This window comes from Fundulus heteroclitus, chromosome 1 (assembly GCF_011125445.2).
Source record: "Fundulus heteroclitus isolate FHET01 chromosome 1, MU-UCD_Fhet_4.1, whole genome shotgun sequence".
Classification (NCBI taxonomy): domain Eukaryota; kingdom Metazoa; phylum Chordata; class Actinopteri; order Cyprinodontiformes; family Fundulidae; genus Fundulus; species Fundulus heteroclitus.
Window position 1 is genome coordinate 4948496 of NC_046361.1, and position 20159 is coordinate 4968654.

The 20159-nt window shown below is 42.9% G+C and overlaps 1 protein-coding gene across 1 annotated transcript; it reads right to left on the bottom strand.

Annotated features, from left to right (window-relative positions):
- Positions 1 to 10755: 10755 nt before the first annotated feature.
- LOC118564201 (scavenger receptor cysteine-rich type 1 protein M130-like) lies at positions 10756 to 17913 on the bottom strand. The gene is made up of 3 exons (XM_036141602.1): positions 17843 to 17913; positions 12066 to 12205; positions 10756 to 11091 (listed from the first exon to the last, which is right to left on the bottom strand). Exons 1-3 carry the CDS (start codon positions 17911 to 17913, stop codon positions 10769 to 10771), a joined length of 534 nt encoding a protein of 177 aa, XP_035997495.1. The 3' UTR covers positions 10756 to 10768.
- Positions 17914 to 20159: the final 2246 nt, after the last annotated feature.

The window sequence follows — 20159 nt, forward strand, 5'->3', positions numbered from 1 at the left end:
CCCTTCGTTCTTCTCGCTCGCAGGTGTGGTCGTGTGAAGCTGGTTGCTTCTGTGTGTACCACGTGCTATCGTAGCTGCTTGTTGCTAGTAGCCCCGCAACCGGATTTGGTCGGAGCTGCAGGTAAGTTTCGCCCTCCAGGGCCTGCACAAGCTGTTGTCACCTTACCAGATCAGCGGTCGCCGCAACGATGAGTGGTAAGTTTTGTTCTTTTCTTAGCAGTAGTTTACTGCTCACATTGATTTACCACGGTTATTTTGTGACTCTTTTGACTCACCAGTAGCGTTGCTGCTCGCGTTGAGTTCTCCTATAGTTTGTTTATCCGAATCACCGGTGGTGTTTCCTGCCCGCGTTGAGTCCGTCATCTTCCTTTGCTGTTACTTATCTGACTCACCAGTGGCGTTTTCAGCTCGCGTTGAGTTCTCCTATAGTTTGTTTGTCTGACTCACCGGTGGCTTTTTCTGCTCGTGCTGAGTTCTCCTATAACTATAGGAGTTTGTTTGTCTGACTCACCAGTAGCATTTTCTGCTCACGTTGAGTTCATCCTTGGTTAATAATCGGACTCGCTGGTGAATTTTCTGCTCACGCTGAGTTCGAAACTCAGCATGAGCTACAACTCCGTTGTAGTTTTCCTACGACTCCGTTGTAGGAACTCCGGGTCTGACTCCGTTGTAGTTTTCTTATCTTCCTGGGCATTGCCATGGATTCTATCTCAATGACTGCTTGCCCGTCACCCCAGCAGGTGAACAGTGTTTTGAGCATCCTCCCGGAATTCAGATGCGGCATGGCACCGCCTCTTGTGCGGTATTTTCGCCTTAATGGCATGCCCACAGTCGCATCCGCCGTAGTGCCCCTGGGACTACTGTCATTGCGGCCCCTCCAGATGTGGTTGAACAGCTTGAATCTGTAATCCACACGGAATGCTCATCGCCTCAGAAGACTTTGGGTGGGGCCTCAGTGTCTTCAGTCTCTGTCCCAGTGGAGAGTGAGGGCGTTTATGACGACAGGGGTCCTGCTCGGCTCCCTCCCGTGTCGTCGGGAAGTTGTGTTTACAGATGCATCCTCCACAGGCTGGGGTGCAACCTGGCGGGGTCAAATGGCACAGGGGACATGGTCCCAGCGGCAGAGCAGGGGACACATCAATATCCTGGTATTACAGGCTGTACTTCTAGCTCTTCAGATCTTTCTTCCAGGCTTGCAGGGGAAGCATGTGCTGGTAAGGTCAGACAACGCCACTTTGTTATTTCACATCAACCACCAAGAGGGGACCACGTCAAGGAAACTGTTGTGGTTGACTGAACGGCTGCTGACCTGGGCAGCTCCATACTTGGCCAGCCTCAGAGCAGCCTACATCCCCGGGCCAGAGAACGTGCCAGCAGATTTTCTATCCCGTCGGAAGCCGCTTCCAGGAGAGTGGAAGCTTCACTAAGAGGTAGTGGGGTGCATCTGGAAGGTCTTCGGCAGGGCGGACGTGGACCTCTTTGCCTCAAGGGGCGCATTTCACTGTCCCCTTTGGTTCTCCAAAGGGGACAGCAGCCCTCTTGGCCACAATGCGCTGGCACACGACTGGCCCCGGACCCTCCTTTATGCCTTTCCACCATTCAGTCTTCTTTTTCAGACTCTCCTAAGGGTACGTCAGGAAGGGCACATGGTTCTGCTGGTAGCCCCCTCCTGGCCTGTGAGGACGTGGTTTCCTCTACTGCGCAAGCTCAGCTCTGGCTCGCCAAGGCGTCTCCCCTCCAGGACGGCCTTCTCTCCTAGCTGGGGGGTTAGATTTTGCACCCCAAACCGGACCGGTTCCAACTCTGGATTTGGCCCCTGCAAGGCCAGAGTCCACTTTCTCAAAATACACTGGGTCAGTAGGGCGTACAATGGCGAATGCATTGGCGCCATCCACGTGAGCTGTCTATGCTAACAAGTGGGTGGTCTTTATGACCTGGTGCCGTAATAAAGGAAAGGACCCGGTGCAGTGTTCAGTCTCTGACATTCTGACCTTCCTGCAGGCATTACTGGATCAGGGACGGTCTCCGTCTACCTTAAAAGTGTATGTAGCTGCCATTTCCTGTTGGGCTGAATGGTTGTTCAGTGGGCCGAGACAAGGACGTTGTGCTGTTTTTGAGGGGTGCTCGGCATTTGCATCCACCCAACTGCCCTGTGGCACCGACGTGGGACCTTTCTCTGGTGCTTGAGGCTCTTCGATTCCTCCCATTTGAGCCCCTGGCATCAGCAGACCTCAAATGGCTCTCACTGAAGACAGCGTTCCTTTTGCCGATGGGTTCCGCAAAGCGTGTGGGTGAATTCCATCACCATCCCCTTCAAGGAATTCTGGAGCAGCATACATCTACATCACATTAGGTGGAAGTCCCTTGAATGTTGCCAATTCCACGTGACCTTTCTGACATAAGTCATCCAGTGCTTGAAGCACCGCCTCTGGTGGTCAGTAGGGATAAAACAGAACGAAAGTTACTTCTGTAACTATGGTTCAATGAGTCCCAGATGACCGCCAGAGTGCTTGGTCACTTGGAATCTCTGCTTTTCATGAGAAGATTGAGGGATTGAACGCCGGGTGCCACGTGACTATATAGATTCACGTGGGTCCCCAGCAGGTCACAGGTGACTTTGTTGTCATTAGTACTCGACCTGCACATGCGCAAGAATGATCATTCAGTGCTTGAAGCACAGCCTCTGGCGGTCATCCGGGATTCATAAAACCGTAGTTACAGCAGTAACTTTCGATCTCGGATAGGTTATAAATTTTTTTAACATGGTAAATATATCCCTGCATTTGAGGAAAAGAACAGGGTAGCACCTCCCAATGCACCTCAGACCAGTCTGTCCACACTTTGCTGACGCTCTGCACAAGTATCCAAGTTGAGGCATCGGACTCTTACACTTTCAGGAATATTATCTGTCCACAGATATCGATAGCTGCACTACATCAATGCTCCATAGCTACACTACATCAATGCTCTGAAGATAATAATAATAATAATAATAATAATAATAATAATAATAATAATAATAATAATAATAATAATTTATTTAACAGTGCCTTTCTTGACACTCAAGGTCACTTTACAGACAATAAAAAATAAAAATACAGGGAACAGAAAAATATAAACAAAACAGTTTTCAAGAGGGACAGGAACAATGTATTTACAAATAACCAAGCTGGAACAGATGAGTTTTGAACAGAGGGAGAGAGTCAATTCTGCAGAGGACAGGTGGGAGTGAGTTCCAGAGCTGGGGAGCAGAGCGGCTGAAGGCTCTGCACCCCATGGTGATGAGTCGAGCTGGGGGTAAAGTGATGAGATGGATGGAGGAGGAGGATCTGAGGGAATGGGAGGAGGTGGCAATGTGAAGGAGGTCTGATAGATATGTAGGAGCAAGCTTATGGATGGCTTTGAAAGTATGTAAAAGGGTTTTAAATTGTATTCTGAATTGAACTGGGAGCCAATAGAGCTGCTGAAGGACAGGGGTAATATGATGAAAAGAGGGGGGTCAAGTGATGACACAAGCTGCTGAGTTCTGAAGAAGTTGGAGTTCATAGAGGGATTTATGAAGGAGGCCAAAAAGAAGAGAGTTACAATAATCAAGACGGGAGGTGATGAGGCTGTAGATAAGGATAGAAGCAGTGTGAGTGGTGAGGGAGGAACGCAGGCGGTTAATGTTGTGTAGGTGGATGTATGGAGACCGGCTAATGTTATTTATGTGTGACTGAAAGGATAGGGAGGAATCTAGGATGACACCCAGACTCTTGAGCTGAGGGGATGGAGAGACCAAGGAGTTGTCAATGGGTGGTGTGAAACTATTGATTTTGGATAGGGTGGATTTGGTGACAACAAGGAGGAGTTTGGTTTTATCACTGTTTAGTTTAAGGATGTTTGATGTCTTTAATTTCAAGTAAGCAGTGTTGATGAAAATAAATATCTTAGTTGGGGTTGCTGAGGAATGCAGAGTGTTGACTGTCTCTCCCTGTTGCTGGGTAGAATAACACATGAAGTTTTATTGCAGGGGGGGTAGGTCAAAAAAGGAGAGTTTCTTTGTTCGAACAAATGCTTTTCCAATTTATTGTCAAATCTTAAACCGGGGTAAAATGGGCCTTCAGTAGCGAAGCAGGATTAGGCCAGTACTACTAATTAACAGCAGTTAGTAAGGGACAATGGGGGGGAGTGAGGAGGTGGGTTTGCTGGACAAACAGAGCTGGGTGTCATCCGTGTAACAGTGAAAATAAATGTAGAATTTGCGGAAAATATTTCCAAAATTTACGATTTACAAGATTACGCTTGTTACTTATACTATTGACTGCAGTTACAGACCAAATAGTAGATGCTGCTGTTATCCCAACAAGATTTTTTTTAACAAGATTTTTCTATGATGCGAGGCAAGGCTGGTCTTGTGCCCCATGTCATGCCTCCTCTCAGTTTCAGAACCCCTTGCTTAAACTGACAGGTTGGGCAGTGAAAGTATTATTTGGAAACACAGCTGCCCCAGGGTTTCTAGAGGAGCTGCAAAGACCCAGAATTAGGTTTGAGAATCAGCCATGCACTCTACAAATCTGAGCCTCATAGAAGAAGGACTAGAAGAAAACCATAATAGAAAGAAAGTGTATTGCTATTTTATGTCTGCTGAACCTGCTGTGGTATTTTAAATGCAAATGAACATGTAGCATATCTTCACTAGAAGTAACTTGCACTGTTCAACATAAGTAAGTACCCTCTGTATTTATTTTGAGTAAAAAATAAGTTTGAAATTAGTTATTTTTGCATATTTTAATTATAATAATGTTTTAACTTTTAAGAAATAATTTTATTCAAAATTGTTTTATTTTGTTAATTGGAAATACCAGAACTTGTAACTTATTTTATATTTTTCTGATTACATAATTTCCAAAATGTATAAATCCGTCATAGCAATCAATCAGTTACACAAGGTGGCTCCACTGTTGATTTGTAGTGTAGTCAAAAGTTAATCATGACATGGGCTTCAATAACTCTGTCTAGTTGGTTAATTCTGTTAGGTTAGGTCCTTCTGTCAACGTTTTGGTTGAACCCAAATGTAGACGAGAGCTCGAGAGGTGCATGAGGATGTTGAATGTTAACTCATAAGCAGGTTAGATGAGGAATAAAGGCTGACAGAGAAGCAGAGTCCAGGAACACAACACATATAAGGATGGAGGACCTAACAATGTGTCTGATAGCGTGAGCTGAACTTAAAGTGGAAGCAAAGGAGGTAAGGTAAGTTTATTTATATAGCACTCTTCAGTAGCAACACGATTCAAAGAGCTGTGCATGAACAGAAAAACATTACAGACATAGGAAAAAACATAGGAGAAACAAAGGAATAAGCTAAATAAATCATTGACTAGACTTTTTTCATACATTAACAAACATACAGAAAGACTTAATTGTTTCTATTAATAATAAGAAATAAGCTAAGTATATTCATTAGGATTTCTGGATCAAAGTAAGTTTGTCCAACCTTTCCAAAGCTACATATAGAATAACTTCTTTTGTTTTATTCACAGGAACGACAATTCCTTAGAACTCCCTCCAATCAACATAATTGTACGTTTGGATCAAAAAAACATAGCTCTCCAAAATATGTCCACTAATTACTCTGCTATTTCTCAATAGACTTTAGAACTTTGGCAGCTCCTTCTGGGTGGAACTCAAGTGCTTTAAGAGGGCATTTTTTCAGTCTTTAAATGACCTTGTTAAAGATGAACTAGCTTTGTTGGACGGACCAGCCTCTTTAGACAAGCTTATCTCTCAAGCTACATGATTAGACAAACAAATGAGAGAGAGGAAAAAAGAGGTCCAAATGAGCCACAATTTTTCGAGTCCCTGTTTCACTCCCTGCCAGAACCACTTCATCTACGCCTAAGAATCCATCACCAGAGCCAGAGTCTATGCAGCTTGGTCGGGCCTGTCTCTCCCCAGAGATATATGCTACTCTCTTCCTTAATAATGACTCACTTACTCTTAGTGCTCTTATCGACTCCAGATGTGAACAGACTCTAAATGACCAGAACCATACCACTTCCTTCCCCTTTACATGTGTCAGCCTTGAATGGAAAGTCTCTATCCCAGATCACCAATAAGACTGGTCTGCTTCAATTAATAACTGGTAACCATCAATAGTTAGTTTCCTTTTATGTTTTTCCCACAGCCAATTCATCCAATGTGTTAGGACATGACTGTCTCATTCAACATAACCTACATATCGATTGGTCCAAATCTAGAGGTAAGTCTTGGTCCACTTTCTGAATCTCTGCCGTTCCTCCAAGTCCACTTCCCGCTATTCCAGAAAGATGACAAACCCACTAAAGTCCCTGCGGAATATCTGGATTCAGCAAGTCAAGAGCACTCTCTCTCTCTGCTGCCTCATTGTCCCTAGGACTGCACCATTAATCTCTTTCCTGGTGCCACATTGCTTTCTAGCCGTCTCCTTAACCTTTCTTATCCTGAGCTGGAAACATTTGAGAAATACATTAATGACTCCTTAAATGCTGGCATAATCCGTCGTTCATCTTAACCCCAAGGCATGAGCTTTTTTTTTGTTGGCAAGAAAGACAGTTCCTAATGTATTGGTTACTGTGGTCTTAATCAGATAACAGTAAAGAAATATCCATCCCTGCTCATCTCCTCAGCCTTTGAACCAATCCATGATGCCACCATCTTCTCTAAGCTCGACCTCAGTGATGCCAAGCATCTGGTACGCACAAACCAAGGGTGGAAAATGGCTTTCCGTACCTCTTTGGGACACTTTGAGTATTTGGTTATGCTTTTTGATTTATGTAATGCTCCTGTTGTTTTTAAAGCATTAGTGAATGACGTTCTCCACAACTTCCTCAATCGGTTTGTCTTTGACTACCTTGATGACATACTGATTGTCTCTAAGAATCCTTCTGAGCAGAAGAAACATGTCTATCTGGTCTTACCACATCTCTTGGAGAACATGTTATTTGTAAAAGCCAAGAAGAGTAAATGTCATACACCATCCTTGGTTATGTCTTTGAGGTCGGATAGGTGCGCTCAGATCCAGAAAAGATTAAAGCGGTGTTAGACTTGCCCACTCCCACCAACCACGAACAATTGCAACGATTCCTCAGATTCGCCAACTTTTACTGACGCTTCATCTGAAATTACAGTCAAACAACTGCTGTTCTAACTGCACTAACTTCCAGTAAGACCACATTTACTTGGACTCCAGATGCTGAAGAGGCTTTTCTCAATCTCAAACAGAAATTTTCTGAAGCCCCAGTCCTCATTCAGCCCATCTCTCATCAACAGTTTATTTTAGAAGTGGATCCTTTGGGCAAAGGGGTCGGGACAGTCATATCTCATTAATCACCTTCGGATGACAAACTGCTAAGCACAACTATGATATTGGTGACCATGAACATTCCTTATAAACGGCACTCCTCTAAGGCCATAAAACTGTCTTTGGATGTGTGGCATCACTGGTTGGAGAGTGCTGAACATCTTGTGCTTTTTGGACTGATTACAATAATCTGGCCTATTTACAGTCTGCTAAATAATTGAATTATCTTCATTCTCAGTGGTTCTTGTTTTTCTCCCAATTTAATTTCTCCATTTCCTATTGTACATGTTCCAAGAATGTAAAACCAGATGTCCTCTCACCCCAATACTCTAGAAAGTCTGAGGAGAAGTGGCCTGCTCCCATCCTTCCATCCAGTTTTTCAGTTGGTCTGTCACATGGGACATTGAGGACATAATCACAAAAGCAACAAAATTAGCCAGACCCAGTTACCAGTCCCCCAACACAATCTATGTCCCATCATCTGCTCTGCTCAATCCAGACTCATTCATTAGATTCATTCAGCCAAGTTCTTCTGCCACCCTGGTATGAGATGAACTATTGCTTTAATCAATTGCCGGTTTTGGTGGCTATCCAGCTCCAAAGACATTAAGGAATACATCCTGGCCTGCCATGTGATGTTGATCACAAAAGAACTCCAGCACCTCAATACTCACCAGGTCAAAAGGTTTGTCTCCCTGCTCGAGATTGTTCATAACCATGCGATCACAGAGCTAGAGCAGCACAAAACAGTTACCTAGGAAACAAGTAGATGCCACGGATGCCAAAGGGAAGGGGGTCAATAAGCTGGATTGTTGTTCCTTTCAGCATCCCTGGGATGTCACCATGAAGCTGGAAAGTGAACCTCAGCAGGTGTGCTATGATGCACCTGCATTCCTTCAGCTCATTGCAAGTAGAACAAGAAGAGCTTGCAGCCAGACCTCCAATGCCTGAATGTTATCCTCTGTGGTAAACCCCAGCCTCTGCTCTTCCTGCCCCCCTGTGATAACTAGATTTGTGCTCTGCATTTTGATCTCCATGCTCAAGTCATTTGTATGTGTTTCTGTGTCCAGATTCTCATGCAGATTCTGGTCAGGAGTTCTTTCTTTGTTGCTCTTGTTCAAGACTCAAGATTAAAACACATCCTCCTGTAAATCATTGCCATGTCTGGCAGCTACTCTTTCACGTGAACAGCCACCTGTGAGCCTTACATTCCGACCGACCATTTGGTCTCCTCCAGTCAATCCACCGGAATCCAAGTTAAAGGAGCACTCTTGGATCCAGCTACCATCTTCCACTCACCTTCCCTGACATTTCTGTTCTTCTTCCTTCAAATAAACCTCTACACATTTACTCAGTTAGATTCTTGATGCCAACCTACTCACCTGTTCCATCTCCCTTCATGGACTCCTGGTTCCTTGCTTCACACACCTTACCCTGGACTCAACAATCATAATAATAATAATTGAACTTTATTGATCTCACAATGGAGAAATTCACTTCTGCATCTTAACCCATCCCCTTGGGGGAGCAGTGGGCTGCCACTGTGCGGCGCCTGGGGAGCAATCGGGGGTTAAGAGTCTTGCTCAGGGACCCAGAGTACAGGTAGTGGGGATCGAACCGGGTACTTGCAACCTTCTCAGAGCGCAAGCACACTGCTCTAAGCACTAGGCCAACACCACCCACCATTCATTCATTGTAAATAAATACTTTAAACTTTTACTGATCTCTTGGGAGTGTCTGCATATGGCTCAAAAAGCTAAACACCATTTGACAACATGTTGGAATATGCCCATGCCATTGGGGGGGAAATTAATTCATAGAATAACCTGGTAATTCAGTGTATCCAGGTAGTCAGCTTACCTCATTCATTGGGCACATAACACCGCTCAAGCTAGACCTGACCAACAAAACTATATTCTTCCAGTTTTTGTTAATGTGTTCGATGTCATGAACCGAGACAGAGTACCCAGTATTCAGCCAGACACTCAGGTCATGATTTAAGATGGTTTATCAAATAACAGGTGTTGGGTCGGAATCAGATTGATAGGCAAGCAATCTAACCAACAGGATAAAGCAGAGTTTGTAGTCGTAGGCAGTCCTTAGTCAAAAACCGGGTAAACAGAAGTGCAGGAATAACCAGAGCAGAATCCGGGAGCAGAGTCGGGTAACAAAGTTCGGTAACATGCAGACAGGATAAACAGACAGGGATCAGGCAGGCTCAGATAATCCAGAGACAGAACAGGGTCAGGCAACAAAGGCAGGCTATCAGATCAGGCAGGGATCAGACAAAACAGGCAGGTAGTCAGAACAAGCAGGGGTCAGGCAAAACAAGCAGGCAGTCAGATCAGGAAAACAGGTAATTCAGGGGTTAGGCTGGCTCAGAATATCCGGGGGCAAAATCGGGTCAGATCTACAGGTCAACAAACAGACAGAGAACGCTGAACTAGACTCACCGAACGGCTCAAAATAATCTGGCACTGAACAGAGGTTTGAGGCATGTATAAATAGAGGAGTGCACAGGTGACCAGAGTTGAAAAGTAAATACAGGTGACGGGTGAAACTGATCAGAGGAAGGGTGGTGGCTAGAGAAGGAACTGAATTAATTGGTAGTGACAGGTGACAGGGGAGTGACAGACAAAATAATAGGGTAGTGGGTGGTGGCTGCAAGGTGAACTGGCTGCTTACTGGCTGGTGACTGAGAACTGAACATAACTGGTGACAATTGCACCCTACTTTGCATTGATCCATCAACTTTAATCCCAAATAAAGTACATGGAAGTTTGTGTTTAAAATGTAATAAAGTATTAGTTTTGGGAATACTTCTGTAGTATAAATATAGCATGATTGCTGTACTTATAAATAGCGGAGAGACTTGCCAAAGTTAGTTTCAGATTGTGGCAATTGATTGGGGATTTTTTTTCAGTGGCTTTAACACAATGCCATAGCAGTAAAAAGGCACAAGGGAAAGCCTGATCTGCCCCACATTTGAAATAAAAAGCTTTGCACATCCATTGTCTATATCCACTTTTCCTTTCAGGATTGCAGGAGCCTATCAGCATCTGTAATTTGGCTAGAGGTGGCAAAAACCTTGGACAGGTTTCCAGGTAATCAAAAGGGAACACAAACACATACAGGACCAACCATCATGAATAAACACAGTCATGCCTAAGGTCTATTTAGAGAGAACAATTGGCATAGCAGTCATGTATTTGGACTGTAGGAGGAAGTCAGAGTACCTAGAGACAACCCACACACACACAGGGAGAACACCCAAACTTAATGCAGAAAACCCAAGCCAAGGATTTAACCAAGGACTTTCTTCATGCAAGGCAATGGCAATAAAAAAATTCCTAACTTCAAACATAGAGCTTTACCTATCCATTTAGTTTTTTGCCAAGACCTAGGACTATTCTCAGCATGTTTTTCCTGTACGTGTCAATGATATTAAAAGTTTTTCTCACCTGAGCAAACAACACCAGCATCCTCACTATGTCCACAGTTGTGTTTCCCGTACTCCGGGTGTTGACAGCTGGTTAGAGAATTTTCATTGCCTAAACAGTTCACATCATCAAGCCCGATTTGACCAGTTCCTTCACCAAAGACAGCTGACGAAGTGGCTGCTAATGCTGTCCCACAGGACAACTGTCTGCAGACCACCTGAGCATCAGCTAGATCCCAGCCGTCATCACAGACTGTTCCCCATGTACTGTTGTAGATTTCAACTCTTCCGGAACATGAGGTTGATCCACTTAATCTGATCACAGAAGCTGGTAACAAAACAGAGATAAACTATAGATTTTTGCTTTAAAAACACATTCCATAAAATCTTGCTACAGGTGTAATCTTTTTTTGAGTCTACTTAGCCAAATCTAGATCAAGATCTGTAGCCTTTGGCTCCAGATATGCAGGTGGCTCTTTTGGCCTTTCACTGTAGCTCTCGATAACTTTAGATAAATTATAAAGAACTGAGCAGCACTTCAAAATATAACGTTAATAAATAAAGGTTAGTCCTAGCAGATCCTTTTCTTTACTTGTTTAGGAAAAACATTTCTAAAGCTTTTTCATCTTTTGGTAACAATTGACATGCTCTTTTGACATAATTGCCATACAAATGGTATGACCAACTAAATAACATGTTATTATTGTCTTTTCTGCAATAGTTTGATTATTTAATTTTCATTATGGTAATTAAGTTTTATTGATACAGTGAACAAACATCTAATAAAGAACTAAACATACTTTCTTCTGTGAAAGCAATGATTGGAAACCCAGCACCATATTAAATAATACTCAAAGTCTGTGGACAGTGTTAGTACCAACTGAATCCAGAAAGAAATCTCTTAATTTAATGTAGCTCCAGTTCTTGATTCCTGGGTTTTGGGCGCAGATTACAGATCCAATCATTTTTGATCCTTGAACACTCTATACTTAAGTACTACCTTTCATTTTGTGTTTATATAGCTTTAGACTGTTGTTTGGATGCTTAAAACTGAAACTTTTAAATAATATTTTTTTATTTATTTCAAATAAAGTGCTGAGAGTTTTTTTTGCCAAGACCTAGGACTATCCTCATCATGTTTTTCATTTGCGTGTCAATGTTACTAAAAGTTTTTCTCACCTGAACAGACAACACCTGCATCCTCACTATGTCCACAGTTGTGTATCCCGTACCCTCGGTGTTGACAGCTGGTTAGAGAGCTTTCATTGCCTAAACAATTCACATCATCAAGCCAGATTTGACCAGTTCCTTCACCAAAGACAGCTGACGAAGTAACTTTTAATGCTGTCCCACAGGACAACTGTCTGCAGACCACATGAGCATCAGTTAGATCCCAGCCGTCATCACAGACTGTTCCCCATGTGCTGTTGTAGATTTCAACTCTTCCAGAACATGAGGTTGATCCACTCAATCTGATCACAGAAGCTGGTAACAAAACAGAGATAAACTATAGACCTTTGCTTTAAAAACACATTGGATGAAGAACAGAAAAACTTCAAATCAAAAATCTTGCTACATGTGTAATCATTTTTGAGTCTACTTAGCTAAACCTACATCAAGGTCTCCAGTCTACGGCTCCAGATATGTAGGTGGCTCTTTAGACCTTTCAATGTAGCTCTTGATAACTTTAGCCAAAAGTTATAAAGAACCAAGCAGCTCTTTAAAATGTAATGTCAATAAATAAAGTTTAGTCTTAGCAGCTCTGCTGGTGTAAGAAAAACATTTGTGAAGCTTTTTCATCTTTTGGTAACAATCTATATGCTCTTTTGACATAATTTCCATACAAATGGTATAACCAACTACATAAAATGTTATTACTATCTTTTCTACAACAGTTTGAGCATTTTTGTTATCTTCTTTATGGTAATTACATTTTATTGATGCAGTGAATAAACATATAATAACAAACTAAACACACTTTCTTCTGTTAAAGCAATGGTTGGAAACCTAGCACTATATTAAATAATACTCCAAGTCTGTGGACAGTGTTAGTAACCACTGACTCCAGAGATGCACAGAAAAATCGGTTTATTTATTATAGCTCCATTTGTTGATTCTTGGGATTTGGGTGCAGATTACAGAGCCAATATTTTTGATCAATGAACACACTATACATAAGTACTACTTTTCATTTTGTGTTTACATAGCTTTAGACTGCTATGTTTCAGCACTTAAATTTGAAAAATTTGAATACTATTTAAAAAACATTTTTTTTATTTACAAAGTGCTGAGAGTTTTTTTTTTTTTTTTTTTTTTTGCCAAGACCTAGGACTATCCTCAACATGTTTTCCTTTGCGTGTCAATGTTATGAAAAGTTTTTCTCACCTGAACAGACAACACCAGCATCCTCACCATGTCCACAGTTGTGTATCCCGTACCCTGAGTGCTGACAGCTGGTTAGAGAGCTTTCATTGCCTAAACAATTCACATTATCAAGCCAGATTGTTCCATATCCTTGACCAAAATGAGCAGAAGATGGTGCGCTGAGGGCCGGACCACAGCCCAGCTCTCGACAAACCACTTCAGCGTCATCTTTGCCCCAGCTGTCATCACAGACCGTTCCCCAGGTATTGTTATGATGGACTTCAACTCTTCCAGAACACTGAGTTGATCCGGGACCTGCCAACCTGAGCTCATCTTTAAGAACAAGACTTATCATATTAATATTCATGTCCTGAAAAAAAGCCTTTTTTGTACATTTGGAAATTAAATAGAAAAGAAAAGATAAACTGACCAACAGCAAATGAAGATGAGGTCAAAACTAAGGAAACTGTAAGAAAAGACTTGGACTGTTATTCTGCTTTCTATAGGCTATATTATTAACTGTGATCATATCAGGAAGAATAGAGACAAAAGTCAAAGAATGTGGAAGACCATGGAAAATTTGATCTTACCGATGAAGCCTGCAAAAAACTGACGGTTCCCCTCTTGTCGGTTCCACATAGCTTCACTGAGGTTTACTGAGCAGTTTGTCAGAACACAAGAAAACTGGTGCTAAGAAACCCTCAGCTTCACTATATATTCAGCTGACACACTTCCTCTTTACATTTACATACATTTTGTTAGCTGCAGATCAACACTGTCAGCCAATAGCTATGTTTACATGTAGAATGTCTTGATCAGATTGAAATGTGTTTGGATTGAAAAAGAAAAAAAAAAACTTGAATACATTATTTAAATTGGCACTGTCATGGTTGAGCTTTAGTTTGGCTTCGTTTTTCTGTTATTTTATTTTTTTCATCTCATTTAGATTAGGTTTGACTTTATTTATTGTTAGTTTTCATTATAATCAGTAATTTTCTGCCATCTTCCCTTCATCTCCTCAGCAGTCAGTCACACCTGTTAACATTTACTCAGACCTCTTAATTTTTATTAAAAGTTAAGAGTGAGATTATGCTAATTTTGGTCGCAGGGCTTGTTTGGGGGCAGGGCTAACCGCAACCTGGAAGTCTCCGGTGGAGTCTCAACTCCATCTCGTTTTTTTTTTACCAGATATTGAAGTAGACATGTATTGCTTTTGTTAAAAAGAGAAAGAGACGTATTAATACTTGATTGTTCAGTTAATGGATTAAAACATAAAAAACACACAAATGTTCAAACAATACAGAATTAAATTAAGTAGTTTTAAGTTATTGACCAAATTATTACACTGTTACACATTCATCTATGGGTTTGTTTATCATTGTAGATCTATAACCTGATTGGTGGATCAGGCTGAGTTTCATCAAGCCTTTATGGTCAACATTTTCCCCTCAGCAGCAACACTGAAGCACACAGACAAATTTCTATTGCTCTCGTCAGTGCGGCGGTGCAGTGGGCGGATTTTACCCCCGTTGGTGCGCTGCGGGGAAAATGCATAACTAAATACTGTAAAGGGCTCCTATAGAGGGAACAGGGGTACTGACAGGTCTGAGATGAAGCCCCTGATGTTACAAGTTCTTTAAAATGACCCTTAAAAGTGCGCACCTGAATTAAAGCGCGAGGCAGCAGCCCACCGAAGCGCCACTGATTCTATGTTGTTAAAAACAAAAGAACATGAAACACAGCTAGTGACTGTCCTATTGACTTTAACTGGCACACGTTGGTACCGATGTAAGGACATTAAACGTAGTGATTCACGTTTTGAATGGTGAACGGTGATAAAAGCGCCTGCTCCGAGGGAAAGGAGGGGGGGGGGGGGTAGAGGAGCAAGCGCGGAGGCACAGAAATACGGTGCATGTAGTTAAAAAATGCAGAATTAATAAAAACGAAACTTATAAACAGACTAAGTGGCTTTTTAAACTGTCCCTGGATAGCATAACTATTTTATGATCCAGCGTGCAGCCATGCAGCAGCTCCACCCCCCCCCCCCACCCCCCTCCCCTCCTGCATACGCGGTACAGGACCTTACCGGCTTACTTTCACCACTGGTTAAGACTAAAATTATTCATAACTCTGATCACTCTTCCTGCTGCTCTGTTAACATGAACTGCAGCAGGAATTACTGATGGCCACAAGTTGTGAAAGAAGCCGAAACAGCTCAGCAGAAGGCGGAGTTTTGTCGTCTGCAGCCCAAATAGGCTTTGTGATTTTTATGCGTGCGAAATGCCATGTTTGCGTGTGAAATGCCATGTGTTGCGTGTGAGCGTGTGAAGTTAGTGAAATGCGTGTGTCACACGGTCAATGCGTGAGAGTTGAGAGCCCTGTTTACTAGTTAATTAGCCAGACCCTTGTTTCACCTGTTAAGTGCTCTATTTAAACCTCCCTCTGCCTTCATTTCAGCACTGGGCCGTTTTCTGTTATCCACCACTCCTCGTTTTTGCCTTGGAAGATCTATTTCTGTTTTCTCGTTCAGGGTTAGTCCTGCCAGTCGCTTTGAAAGACTTTGTACCCTGCTGTTGTTCCTGGAGAAGCTCTGCTCTGTCTCCTGGTGTCTCCAGAGAGCTGCTAACCTGACTAGCCGCCCTAGAGAAGCTCCGCTCTGTGCCCTGGTGTTGCTACCAGGCCTGCTAACCTAGCAGCACTTCGCTTTCCAAGCCACCTAGCTTTTATGGACTCTCACTCCGGGCCGTCAGCTCCTGCCATCACCTACATCCCTGACCTTCTGCAGTCCTGAACCTCCGGTCATCATCATCTACCATCCAGCACACCATTCCTCTTATAAAAACCTTTTAAACTTTAGTCCCGTGTGCGCTTCCTGAGTTCTTCAGTAAACAAACCCAGACAGGCACAAAATCAAATAATCCTATCAAGACGATTATTTACATGCACCAGGCATTTTCAGAATACAAGCACTCTAACATGCACAGACTTTCAAATTTCTAAAACCACAGAAGAAACGATTTGTACTTAAGTCTGTGCTGAAAAAAAGTAGAAGGTATTCATGTTCTAAAAACTTTATTGAACAATCATGTACAAATACATGGTCCGTTTCTCAAAACCCAACTGTAAGTTCTCGTGTGCTTGGTAAGTATGTTCTTGGTGAAAATGCAAGGACGCAATACAATAGATCTTCAATTTGAACAGAGTGCACATGCTCGGCTAATATCTGTCCTTGACTTTCAGTAAATATTCCTGTTTTATGCGGGAATATGATTACTTTCACATGCATAATATGTTGTGCGATTACGCAATAACTCTCACTCTGTTAAGTATTGTCCAGTGAATATCAGCCCAAACAGTTAATTTTAGGACAATAAAGGAAAGAGTGATTTGAGCAAACAGCAAACTCTGCACACACATAGAATAAATGAGTGACAACCTCTCATCAACTACACTAATTTATTAACAGAATTAAATGAACATCCAGAGAAAATCACTATAGAATGCTGTTTACCTTAATTAAACAGAAGCAAAAATAGCCACTATACACTCTAGTTCCTGATTGTGTCCATTCCCCTGTATCATGTACCTGGTTGAGGTCCATCGGTATTCACAGGAAGCTATGTGCTGGGACACCCATCTGTCCACATGAACAGGCAGCGAAGGACATTGTCAGCTGTTAAAGATTTAGCTTTTTTTTTTGGGGGGGGGGGGTATTTTTCTTTCATTGCTGTGATTGCTGAGATTGGAAAAAGAATAACATGTCAGACTTGTTATCTGTTCCAACACTTCAGGTAATTCTAAAAACTATTAAATCATTTGTTTAATGTTAGCGAGTATTAAACTACATAGAAAACTACGCATATTGTTCTGAGTACATTGATAATTTAGTCCAAGTGATGTAAGCAAAACAAGTCAATGCTCTTGGTTTGACTTTGCCCAAAAATAATGCCTGATCCAAAACTCCACATTTGTATTTATACTCACTGACTGATTTATTGATTGATTAGCTGATTTATTCCCTGTTTTGGTTGAAACTATTTGCACATGCTTTTTATCTTAATCTAATGAAGGTACTGACTAACTCATAGTATATTAGCATATCTCATGTTACTCACTACCCAAACATTTCAGCACAGTCAGTCAAGCTCACTTTAGATATAGTTTGTCAGCAGTGTTCCCTCTAAGCGGCACATGTGCACAATCGCGCCCAGCATCTGCATTCAGCCCGCACAACAAAGCTATGCTGCGCAGTAAATAAAATCTAAGCTGAACTGTAAACAAAAAATAAGAAATAAACCAAGTTATTTTGTATCATTTTACAACTCTGGTGAGATGGTGTTCCATGGTCTCACTCTGTGAGGACTGGGTGCTGATTGGAGCACTCCAGTGATTGATGTGTGGGGCAGTCATTACAGTTGGGCAGATTGCGGTGTGCATCCTTTTTCTGGGCCCCATTTAAAAAAAAAATACCGATCTACCTTGAGTGGAAAGCTAATACTCAGAGTAGTTCTACCTGACACTGTCATACTCGGCGTTTCCGGTTTCAGAAAAGGTGATATCAGTCAGGTAACTAACCACAGCGTCTGATCAACCGGGAGTTGAACGCGAGCACGAGTATGAAAAAAGCCCTCCTCAACGGAACACAGATAACGTGATTCACCATGGCAATGAACGGAGTTGCGGTTCTGTTTGTGGAAAAGGTTGACCAGGCACACCTGTTGCTTGAGTCGTGCATCTCAGTGAACGGCTCGTTTCTTGAGGTGTTGCCGCTCACGCAGCCCGCCATGAAGGTGATTGTATCAAATGTCCCTCCATTTACCAGCAAGTTTCTTGTTAAAGAGTTGTCATGCCACGGAAAGGTGGTTTCCACCGTGAACAAGATCTTGTCAGGGTGTAAATCACCTTTATTGAAGCATGTTTTCTCCCATGGGAGACAACTCTTCATGATTCTGAACAAGCGCAACAAGGAGCTCCACCTGCGCTTCCGTGTGAGAGTGGATGATTTTGACTATATCTTGTTCCCCATGTTGTCCAGCATGAAATATTTTGGTTGTGGCTAGGAGGGACATTTGATAAAATCGTGCACAAACGGAGTCGGGTTGGCCCAGCCGGGTGCAGTGGAGCTACAACCTGCAGCTGCCGGTGAGGGGGGGTCTCAGGTGAGGCTGAAGTGCCTGAGGCGGCGGGTGTGTCTGGTACTGTGGGGAACTCCAGTGTTGCCGCCAATGGACCGGTGGCATCGGGCCCCGTCGCTCGAGATCACCAGAAGAGTGTTGTGGAAGAGCTAGCTGTGGATGAAACATCTGGCCCACAAAATAGTGGCTTTGTGGTGAGTGAGGGGAGTAGGTGGTGTGCGGTGGTGGGGAAAGTTCTGGAGTGAATAGTGAGGACAGGAGAAATCAGGGTGAGATGGCACAGGATTGTGTGTGTGGAGACCAGGAGTGTGAGACTGGTGGTGAAGTGAATGTTTTGTGTGGAGATAAGAGAGGAACAGGTGAGGTGCTGGTGGATGGAGGGGAGGTGAATGTGGAGAAGCCTCTGGTGGCTTCAATGAAGAAAGGTGAGGAGGAGCAAGTGATGGAGCTGGAGGCTCCTACACAAGTTAACAGACGTGGCAAGAGAGAAAATGTGCTGGCTGCTGGCCAGGCTAGTAGGTAGGTCAGCAAGCTGGCCACAGAGAGAAAATATATTTTTGATAACAGTGATGGTAAGCTCTCCGACAGCAGTGTGGTGTCGTTGTTACAGAGCAGCTGTGGAGAGAATAGGTATCCTGTTGAGTCTTTATTCAATTTCTCAATGAGACCGAGGGTTTAAGAGGGGTGACAGTCTAAAGTTTTTTTCCAAATTTGCCATGCGGCAGCTGGTCTCGTCTCATGGCCTGGTGGATGTATGGAAGAGGATGCACACAGGCTCCAGACAGTACAAATGGTCCCACATTAAAGAAAACCGCGTCACTTTAGCTTGCCTTGATCGTTTTTATTGTTGCCTTGATCGTTTTATTGTTTTAAACAATACAACATTTTAATGTGTTCAAAACATGTCAAATTTTACCTGTAGCTTTTAAAGACCACTGTTTGCTTTTAGGAAATGTACCTAAAATGTACCTAAATTCGCGCCTACTGGTATTTTGATCTGGCTTTAACCCATGCTCGCAGTTTTAGAGAAGCTCCAAACTATTTTTGGACTATTTTTAGACAAAGAAAGCGTGATTTTACTTGTCTAAGGCAGTGGCGGGACCATTGAAGAGTTCAAATCAAACAACTTTGTCAGCAGCACACCTTTAATGTCGCTCTTGACATTGAATACTAACAGATGTTCATCTCCGGATCTAACAGAGATCTGGAGATGAACATAGTGGAACTAGAATATCTAAGTGAGTCCACAGGAAATTGAGAGCATATTGAAGCTCTCATATCCAAAAGGCTAGTTTTAGCCAACCTGCTGGAGTCTAAAGTCCAAGGCGTGTTGGTCAGGTCTCGGGATCAGAACACAGAGATGGATGCTCCCACTAGCTTTTTCTTCAGCTTGGAGAGGAAACTCGGGCAGAGGAAGGTGATCCATTCTTTACTGTCTGACACAGGACAGCAGCTGAGTGAACCAGGACAAATTAGGAGGAGGGCTGTAGAGTTTTACTTCTCTCTGTTTAAGAGTGAGTATAAGGAGAACGTGGAGCTGCTTTGGGAGTTCTGTAGTGGGCTGCCTCAGATCTCTGAGGAGACCAACGCACAGCTGGAGTGCCCCCTGGGGCTACATGAGCTCCACACAGCTCTCCTGAGTATGCAGGGCCAGAAGGCCCCTGGCATCGATAGTCTTACAGTAGAGTTTTACAAAGCCTACTCGGACATCCTAGCAGAAGACTTGCTGGATGTCTATGATGAAAGTTTGGCCGCTGATTCACTCCCGCTTTCGTGCCACAGGGCAGTCATCACCCTCCTGCCCAAAAAGGGAAACCTGCAAGACATTAAAAACTAGTGCCTTGTGTCTCTCCTCTGCATTGATTATAAGATCCTCTCCAAAGCCTTGGCAACTCAG

Coding starts and splice junctions, on each gene's coding strand:
- LOC118564201 (XM_036141602.1), bottom strand. CDS start 17,913: ATGGCGGGCTGCGTGAGCGGCAACACCTCAAGAAACGAGCCGTTCACT. Junction 12,206..17,842: donor ATGCACGACTCAAGCAACAG/GTGTGCCTGGTC, acceptor ATGTTCTGGAAG/AGTTGAAATCTACAACAGCA. Junction 11,092..12,065: donor TGTCTTTGGTGAAGGAACTG/GTCAAATCTGGC, acceptor TTTTGTTACCAG/CTTCTGTGATCAGATTAAGT.